Source organism: Osmerus mordax, chromosome 11 (genome assembly GCF_038355195.1).
Source record: "Osmerus mordax isolate fOsmMor3 chromosome 11, fOsmMor3.pri, whole genome shotgun sequence".
NCBI classification, from domain to species: Eukaryota; Metazoa; Chordata; class Actinopteri; order Osmeriformes; family Osmeridae; genus Osmerus; species Osmerus mordax.
The window spans coordinates 8,977,491-8,987,189 of NC_090060.1; the positions used below are offsets into that span (position 1 = coordinate 8,977,491).

At 48.6% G+C, this 9,699-nt stretch overlaps 1 protein-coding gene across 1 annotated transcript; it reads right to left on the reverse strand.

The window, feature by feature from the left end:
- Window positions 1-283: 283 nt before the first annotated feature.
- LOC136951697 (ubiquitin-associated and SH3 domain-containing protein B-like) lies at window positions 284-9,699 on the reverse strand. Its single transcript, XM_067246258.1, has 14 exons — window positions 9,524-9,699; window positions 6,324-6,377; window positions 6,022-6,208; window positions 5,676-5,874; window positions 4,750-4,919; window positions 4,404-4,612; window positions 4,075-4,225; window positions 3,739-3,862; window positions 2,772-2,891; window positions 2,395-2,487; window positions 2,088-2,229; window positions 1,889-1,999; window positions 1,658-1,763; window positions 284-1,351 (listed from the first exon to the last, which is right to left on the reverse strand). The coding sequence occupies exons 1-14, from the start codon at window positions 9,649-9,651 to the stop codon at window positions 1,214-1,216; spliced, it is 1,932 nt and encodes a 643-aa protein (XP_067102359.1). The 5' UTR covers window positions 9,652-9,699; the 3' UTR covers window positions 284-1,213.

Below are 9,699 nucleotides of genomic sequence, written 5' to 3' on the forward strand. Positions count from 1 at the left end.
TTTTTTTGTGGATCGGAAACTCCTATAAATCTGAGCCAGCGAGTCTGTTCCATGTCTGCCTGTGTGTGAGTCACAATTTTGTTCTTTTCATTTCCAACTGCTTTACTTCTGACCCTGCTGTCACCATACTCCACCAGGTAAGCCTAAGAGTGGCTGTGACATGTCACAGCCAGATTTCAGTATTCCTGTCCCCTGAAAATGGACAAGTCACAAGTGTTCTGAAATTAACACTCTACCATTGGAAAACCAGGGAACTGTTGGAAAAGTTAGATGTGTATATTTATTTAAATGTGGATGTCTGAAAATACACCGTTATCTTATTGCCATATTTCTGCAACATTAACTTATAGCAAGGAGGCTCAACATGAAAGTGAATAATATCATACAGCATAACCTACATCAATGCACAATAAATAAGACAGTAAAGCTCTTCAGTTGAATTGAAGTGGGTCATAGCCCAGAGACTGTCTGCTGGGGCTAAGCACACTCTCACACACACTCACACACTCTCACAAACACACACACTCTCATACACACTCACACACACTCACATATCACCACTCTGAGTTAATAGCTTAAGCTAGCATGATGAGGCACTCAGACATTATCTGTCAAGCAGAACCCCTGAGGCAGTTTTGTCATCCACCAATCAGAATTTGAGGCAGCTTGGTTATCAACCAATCAGCACCTGAGGCAGCTTGGTTTTCAACCAATCAGCACCTGAGACAGCCATTTACATCCACCAACTATGCTACAAATAAATACATTAACTTTATGCTCTTGGCACCTGACCTTGACCTCCTCTAGGTGATCACCACCTCAGTAACGGCTGGCAGATGAGACATTAGGAGGAACAGCTCTTCAGTAGCAATGCAGACCTGCTCACAGTCCAGCTTGAGCCCTGACATAGTCCTGACACAGCCTGAATTAGTCCTCACATAGTCCTGACACAGCCTGAATTAGTCCTCACATAGATCTGACACAGGCCTAATATGAAAATATCATAACCCTGACATAGTCCTGACATCGCCTGACATAAAAATGTCATAACCCTGACATAGTCCTGACATAATCCTGGAGTAGCCCTGACATAATAACATACTTCTATATTTGCTGGATCCCCCCAAAACTCCTGTAACATTCATTTCATAAACTGCACATAGAAACACTGTTAGTTAAAGTCGTTTTAGGCCCTGGTGGCTTCAGCAATGTCTCATTCCTGCAGCAGTGCCTCCCTCCAGTCGAAGCTGTGGTTGGGTCCATGAGTGAGAGGTGGGATGGGCGGGGCCACCAGCTGCCACACTCCTGTGTCTCCCTGCTCCTCACATGAACACAAGCCTAGGTACGGAACCTGGAGGAGAGGAACACCTGCTGAACGCCTTAGACAACAGCTCGGAATAGCTACAAGATGGAAAGAGGGCATCTGGAAAACTGACAGGCACAGAACAAGAGAGAAAAGAAAGAGGAAGTGACAGAAGAATAAAGAGAGGAAGTTGGGACAAGAGTGGAGAGGGCAGAGGAAAGGTGAGATAGATAGGGGAGGGAGAGGGGGGGTAGGGGAAAAGAGAGAAGGTCAGAGGGACAGAAAAGGGGGGAGATTGAGAGAGGGTGGAGGGAGATGGAGGTGTTGAGAAAGATGGAGTTGTCTCAGACACACCTTTCTGACCACTTGTATGAAGTCCTTGGCATTCTGTGGACTCCGCCCCCGCAGCTGGCGCGTACAGGCCTCCAGGGAGGATGCGTGAGCCACCAGCAGAACCCCTCTTCCTGTAGACACAACAAGACATCACCAGTCAGAACACATACATCTCAATCAGACCCAAACGCACACGTCTCAAAGAGACACAGACACACACACACACAAACACAGACACACACACACAGACACCTGCCTGTGTTCTTGCAGGCTGCCAGGATGTCCTTGGTGACCTGGTAGCTGCGGCTCACATAGCTGTCATAGGACTCAGACACACGGAGCTGGGAGGCTGGGAATAGAGGTCTGGAGACACAAGTTAACATGAGGTCTGGAGATCCACAGATGTGACTGTAAGGCTGTCTAGATCGACCTGTAGGCTGTCTAGACTGACCTGTAGGCTGTGTCTACACAGTAGTGTGCTGTCAGGTCACTGGGGCTGATCCATTCAGGGAGAGCGCTCCCTGAAACCCACTTGGTCCATTCAAACAGGCCTGGCTCCACCCGGACCCTCAGCCTTCCTTCCTGCTGCAGTCCTGTAGGGGAGACAGAGGACAGGTTACCCAGGTTACCCAGGCCCAGGAACAAAACACTTCCTGTATTCACGTATGTTAATTTACAGGTACACACTGATGTAGGTATGCGTTTGTGTGTGTGTGTGTGTGCATACATGCCTGTGTGTGTGTGTGAGTTGAACTCACCCTTAATGATGTTGTGAGCTGTCTGCACACAGCGCAGGGAGGGAGAACAGTACACATGGTCGATAACTGTGTTACTCTCCAACAATGCTGCTCCTGCAACACACACACACAAAACCGTTCACCTTTACCACTGGAACGCTGAACATGTTGGAAGCATTTCAATAACCTGCTGGTATAAAAAAAAAGTGTATGTTGTAGATGGCTAATCCAGGATGGCGTTCTCAAGACTGACCACCAGAGGGCAGCAGCACCCACACTGTAAGGGAACGCGGCACAGCTGACATGCTGATGTTTTGTTTCACAAACCACACTTTGATGTACAGTAAACCTACTCAATAGATGATAACAAATTCAGATCGGAGCAGAAAGGTCCGTACCAACGACAGCCGCCTGTGTGGAACCGAGAACTGTGATGGGAGCATCCATGTTGTAGTCTCTCTGCTCCCCCCAGAGCGGCAGGCTGGGGGGCATATTCAGGTTGGAGCGCACATATCTACCTGTAGCACACATTACACACATGCATGCACACACACAACAGATACACAGATATATATGCCAATGAATAAATAAAGTACAAACAATGTTCCAATAAAGGGACAGTTCACCCCCAAATCTAAAATACATACATACTTAACCTAATGTGCTATTTTTCCATCTAGAATGTTTTTGGTGCCGTAGAGATATCTGCCTTAAATATAATGGAACTAGATTGGGATAGTCTTGTGGTCTTGTGGCAAAAAAAATACATAAGAAAAACTCTGCAATGACTCTTTCCAGAAATCATAACCCGGTTACAAAAGATTATCTACAGACCTTGTTGTGAGAAGTTTTATGTAGGAACTATTTTCTTTCTACCAAACTCCGCCTGCCAACCATCACCACGCAAAGGAAGCGTGCTTCTACTCTTGAACGAGAGGCTTGAGCTTCCTGCTTATGATATGGTTGGCGGATGTAGTTCAGTAGGTTTTTTTTAGAAAAGGCTGACATTTCTAAAGCAGATATCTCCAATCTACAAAATCTAGATGGATAAATAGCACTACTGGTGAGAGAATAAATGCATTTTAGATTTTGGGGTGAACCTTCCCTTTAAACACAAACACTTCAGTGTTACCACACACACACTAACACTGAGTGTGTGTGTATGGACCTGCACTGTCAGAGTAGAGAGAGTGTGTGTGGACCTGCACTGTCGGAGCAGAGAGAGAGTGTGTGTGTGTATGTGTAGACCTTTATTGTCAGAGCAGAGAGAGAGAGTGTGTGTGTGTGTGTGTGTGTGTGTGTGTGTGTGTCGCTCTGGATAAGAGTGTCTGCTAAATGTGTGTGTTTGTGTGTGTATGTGTAGACCTGTATTGTCAGAGCAGAGAGAAAGCCAGTGTTTTCCAAACACCACGTCCATCCTCTCGCCGTGGCGACAGACCAGCAGGGTCCTCTTGGCCTGGCGCGAGTGATTACTGCTAATACGCAGTGCCTGACAGAGAGATGGAGGAACAGATAAAAGAGAGAGAGAAGGGAAAGAGAGATGGAGGAAGAGAGAAATACAGGATGAGAGATTGAGATTGAATAACAGGGATAGAGAGAGACATATGTAGAGAGATGGAGTTAGTAAGAAAGGTGACGACATGTCAGGTGATTACTTCAGGTGAAGTTACTAGGTCAGTTGACTAGGTCAAGTAAATTTACCTGCATGGGATGGCAGATGAGGCTCAGTGTGGGCATTTCCTCGGGGCTGCCATTGTCAAGGCGACGGGTGTCCAGCTGTCCATCAAACGATGCTCTGTCCCTGCTGACTCTGTCAGAGGAGGAGACCTCCCTATCGAAGAAGGAGTAGGACCTGTGGAGGACAAACATTCACTCCTCTCCTCTGCAGGCCTGCTGTCTCTCCCAAAGCTCTGCTGTCAGACACAATGCTGCCTCTCCAATCAGCTTCTACATCATTTGTGTTGCAGTTGCAATCACATTGAATTGTGTCCACTCCAATCCACTTCATTGTACTGCTACGGTGCTCTCACCCGTGTAGTGTCCAGGTGTCACTCTCATCTGCAGGGCTGACATAGTTTTCTGGCAGCAGGCCGGACAGCCCTGAGGCCAGAGAGGATCCCAGGACCCAGCCCTCACTGGCCCCACCCTGCTCCAGGGCAGACGTGAAGATGAAGTCGCCAGGAAGCAACTCCAGCTCATCCTCATTCTGGGGGACGTAGGGGTACATAACCCTCACCGTCTGGGGGGCAGGAGTGGAGAGGGAGTGAGAGGGGAGAGAGGAGAGGAGGGGGAAGAGGAGAGAAGAGAGGAGAGATGTGTTAGTGTAGGCTATAGGAGTAAGAGTACATGTGTGTCAGTGTAACATTCAGATGTTACCTCATGATTGGAAAATCGTATGTCCCGGGAAAGGAGGACAGCTAGCCAATCACAGCCCAACTTAACCTCGATGCCCTTGGCCAGTCTCTCCAGTACTGGAAGCTGATTGGCTGGGAAGTGGTATGCCAGCGTCACATGGAGCTGTTTCCTGTGAGGCTCCACTAGCACATCTAGGGAAGTAGAGAGAGATGGAGGGATGGACAGAGACACAGAGAGATGGAGGGAAAGAGAAAGGAAGGAAAGGAAGAGATGCAGGGATGGAGAACAAGAGAACAGGCGGGGTTTGGGGGGGTTGAAGATGGAGAGAGAAAAACAGAGAGAGTGTTTGAAGGAGAGGATGTTTCTGCAGTGGACTGTTTTACTGGAAGCGTGTTCTGGCTTTTTGTCAGCTGTTAATCTGAATGTGGCGTTGTCAGAGAAACTGGAGAGCTACCAGGGCTTCCGGCTACTCTAATCTACTGGGATTAAGCTCCAAACTGATCACTTAGTGGCCAGAAACCATTGCAATCAGACACACACCAGGCAGGCAGTCAGACAGACAACCAGACACACACCAGGCTGTCAGACAGACCACCAGACACACACCAGGCAGTCAGACAGACCACCAGACAAACACCAGGCAGTCAGACAGACCACCAGACACACACCAGGCAGTCAGACAGACCACCAGACACACACCAGGCAGTCAGACAGACCACCAGACAAACACCAGGCAGTCAGACAGACCACCAGACACACACCAGGCAGTCAGACAGACCACCAGACACACACCAGGCAGTCAGACAGACCACCAGACACACACCAGGCAGACAGACAGACCACCAGACACACACCAGGCAGTCAGACAGACCACCAGACACACACCAGGCAGTCAGACAGACCACCAGACACGGTAGCTTCTTCTAGCTCTCCTCAACTGGACTCACCTGCCTTCCTGGCAGCCTCTGTAGAGAAGTCAGCGGCAAACTGCCTCATGACGTCAGCAACTGCCTCCTGGACGAAGAGGCCGATGAAGGAGGGGGAGGAGTAGAGTTCCAGGGGTAGGGGGGAGGGGAAACGCCCACGCCACTGGCCCACGGTGGCCTGGAGGGCCTGCCCCAGAGCCTCCACCCTCTGGTCAGCACCCTGGAGTGGGTGAGAAGAGCGGAGGAGAGGAAGAAGGGAGGAGAGGAAGAAGGGAGGAGAGGAAAACGGGAAGGGAGGAGAGGGTGAGATGTCAGCACTGACATCCTGAACCCTGGTCAGTTCCTGGTGAGTGTATTTCCTCCTCACCATGAAGAACTGGCAGAGAGTGATGTGGGGGAAGATGTTGTGGGCCTTGTTCCTGCCGCAGGTGACCCGGCTCTGCTCCCAGAAGTGGGACAGCTGGTTCTGGAGCGGTCCGCTGGGCCGCAAGTACAGCACATACTCCCTGGGAAGTGGCTCATCCAGGAACGGGTCATCCACATGGGAAAACAACCTGAGGGTGGTGGTGGGGGAAGAGCAAAGGGGCAGAGGGCCTTACTTCCTTCAGGAGGCAGTATATCACTACATGCTATAAGTGTGTCAATGCGTGAGTGGCTCTGTTAACTCACCAGTCACATGCTACTTGTACACTCCTGCCTCCTGTTGAAACAAGGGCTTTCAGTCTGTGGAGGAGAGAAGGGCACAAGATTGTTTTGATGTTTGGAGAGCTAGAGGAGGCATTTAGCAGCACCTTGCTGGGCTGTGACTCTACTTTGTTCTCTCCCACCCCGAACATCATCCCAACCTCCAACCTCCATCCCCCAGCCTCCCACCTCCAATCTTCATCCCCCATTCCACCAGCACCAGTCTCCCTCCCATAGCCTCTCAATGCCAGCTCCAGCCTCCCTCTTGGTCTAATAAACAAAACCAGAGATTCTGACAGTCAGGAAAAGTAAGAGGTGTAATGTGACACCATGACAAAGAGTGAAATGCTTAGCTGTTGGTTAACTGGACACCACCTCCCCCAAGTCTACTTCATGTCTGATACAGTACGACACACATTACAAGGAGACACATGCTGAGATGCTGGCTCACAGCACAGTTGTTTTGACCAGGATACCCTAACCCTGCCTCCCTGGCCCCTCCTCTTCCTCCTCTTTCACACACACACATTGTTTGACAACAGTTGTGCTCTAGTCTCGCCAGCCTGATCATACACACATACTCCAACACACACACACAAACACTCTGGCACACGTGCTCTGGGAGCTGGGGGTGACTGACAGACAGACAGACACCACAAGAGTATTGCCAAATGGCAATCAGGCTGTAGCCATACTGCTCTATTGTAGAGCCTACTCTGGCAATCTAGAAGCTAGCAGGGTGTAGCCTTAGCAGGACTATTGTAAAGCCTTCTCTGGCTAGCTACTTGTTAGCAGGGTGTAGTCATGGCAGTAACTAGCTACCTGGTTCTATTCCCGGAATCCTGTGTTTGTTCTGGCTGGTGCAGCTAAGGGACACACACACTTCCTGTCTCACTATTATAAGACTGATAAACCACTTCCTGTTCCACTGGACATTGTTTTTGAGCCTCCTTCTGTCTGGGACTGCGTACACACATACACAGGTTAGCATAGGGGAACATACACTAACACAATACGTACACAACAGGCTAGTGCACACAGTGAAACAGTAGGTTCCTTTTGGCTCCCTCAGTGTTCCTTCTAATCACCATCTCCTTCTAGGAGCTTCGAGCAGATTATTAACACTGTCAGACCTCTGGAAACGCTATATGAACAAAAGAGTCTATCCTCCGCTTCTCCAGATAGAGCCAAGGCACTGCTCATCCTCGGCTCTCCTTCTCACTCCTTCATCTATCTCCTCCTCCTCCGCAGGAAACAGACCTCCCAAACGGCCAGATAACAGTTGTTGAGGTCACCTACAATTGTATGTAGCCTAAATACTAAAACATTCAAGGAAAAGAAGGGAAGGGATAAAAGAGAGAGATACAAATATATATAAATAAAAAGAGAAAGAGACATAACAGCGCTGAAAGGACATACAGTAGCTCCTGGCTGGGAATCAGAATAATCTTGGCACAGGTAGCACACACAGATGGCCAGCCACATAAACACACACTCGTAAACACACACACACGCAGAGGCACACACCAACAAAATAAAACTAAAAAAGAGTTGATTCATGTGTGTTTGTAGACAAGCTTGCACACAGACATAGATATACTCATGTCTAAAGGTAGAGAAGAGAGGACAGGGAGACAGCCTATGGAAGCCTATGGACGGAGTCAAACAGACTGTTGGAAGGAGGGAAGACAGCTGTCAGTGCCTGAAATATGCAGAGGGTGAGCTGCTTCATAGGCCTGGGAACAACTGTCCCACACACACACACACACACACTAGATCTGGACAGTGACCAGCAGAATATACTGCATGGAATCTGACTAGACCAGCCTGACATACTGGAGAGGACCCGAGTGTATCAGAAGCACTCAGGGTGTCTGACAAGGGTACTTTCCCTTTAAGTCAGTGAGGAAATTTAGTGGGTCAATAGTTGTAAGATGGAAGAAAGAGAAGAATGAGAAGAGAGGAACAGGGGGTAGGAGAGAGGAAAGGGGAGGGGGGTTAAAACGAGATAGAAGGAGGGAGTTATAGACAGAGGTAGCAGGGGGTTTAGAGAGAGAGAGAGGGAGGTGGAAAGAAAGAGAAACACAAGAGGAAGGGAAACAGACTTAATAGGAGGGAAGGAAGAAGAGGCGATTGATAACTGGCTGTCAGAGCCAAGCAGACATGGTCTGTGAGCAGACAAGCTCGTGGCCTGCCTTAGGGCATCTAGTCTTGCTCTATTCCCCACCTCCTCAACACACACACACGTCTCTCTCTTTATACTTCTCTCTCCATCTCCTGGCTGACAAACAGAGCCTGGGGTTGTATCGATGCATGTGTATGTTCGGTCAGTCACCCAGGACCCTGAGACATTCATTGTCTCTTGGTAAATTCAATAGTTGTGAATTTCTTTTCACACCATTCAAAGAGAATCTTGCCACACATGTCTACAGTCTTCTGGTAAACACACAAATTCAATGTGTTATGGTTGTACAGTAAAAATAAATGTTCCTATATGTTGGCGGATTCACCTTGGTGCTGTTGGGCACACATTATTATGTGTGTGTTCATAGAGCCCCACATACTGAATGTCTGGCAGACAGGACAGTTGTGGCAACACGGCTCGCACACCAGTCTATCCATTTAGGACACGAGACCGCGTGATCCCGATGACACACGGTTCTTCTTTCTCTGTCTCTTTTTCTCTATAGTGCTCTCTCTCACACATACACACAAACACACACACACTTCAGGTCATGTAATTTCAGTTCCCTCATGACTTCAATTTTTACATAATACACTTCGGAATTATTGCGTGACTTTCTATGCAGATCACTCTGCAAAGCTATACTAACATGACCACACCTTGAAGATGTGTAGCTTCGACCACACGGACTGTTATGTACAATTAGCCTACTGATAAAGTCTGACAAGAAACGCGCGCTGTTAAGAATCGAAGCACATCAGCAGCAGCGAGCTCGGAAGCCAGTCCTGACCGCGATACGAACTCGGCAACTATTTGCGGTGCTCGGGTGCGTAGAAGCGCATGATGATGAGAAACACTGTCCGAGATATAAAAGCTACGTACCTAACTGGAACTTACGAGCATTAACTGTTATGCAAAAATGACTTGTGGTCAGATTCACTGTGTGCCATTTTTACTTGAAACCTACTTATTAGAAGTATCTGGCAGGCAGGCTACTTACGCCCTGGCTTTGGGAAAGCCCATCGTTAGTAGGACGTCCAAATTTGATCCACATTTCACAGTGCCCTGTCGACTCTGCCGAAGTCTCCGCGGGATAATTTTGGAGTAGAGATCGTCTTTTGCTGCCATTTCTCACGGTTCCATTCAGAATAACCTCTCAGCCGTGGTGCGGCGAGG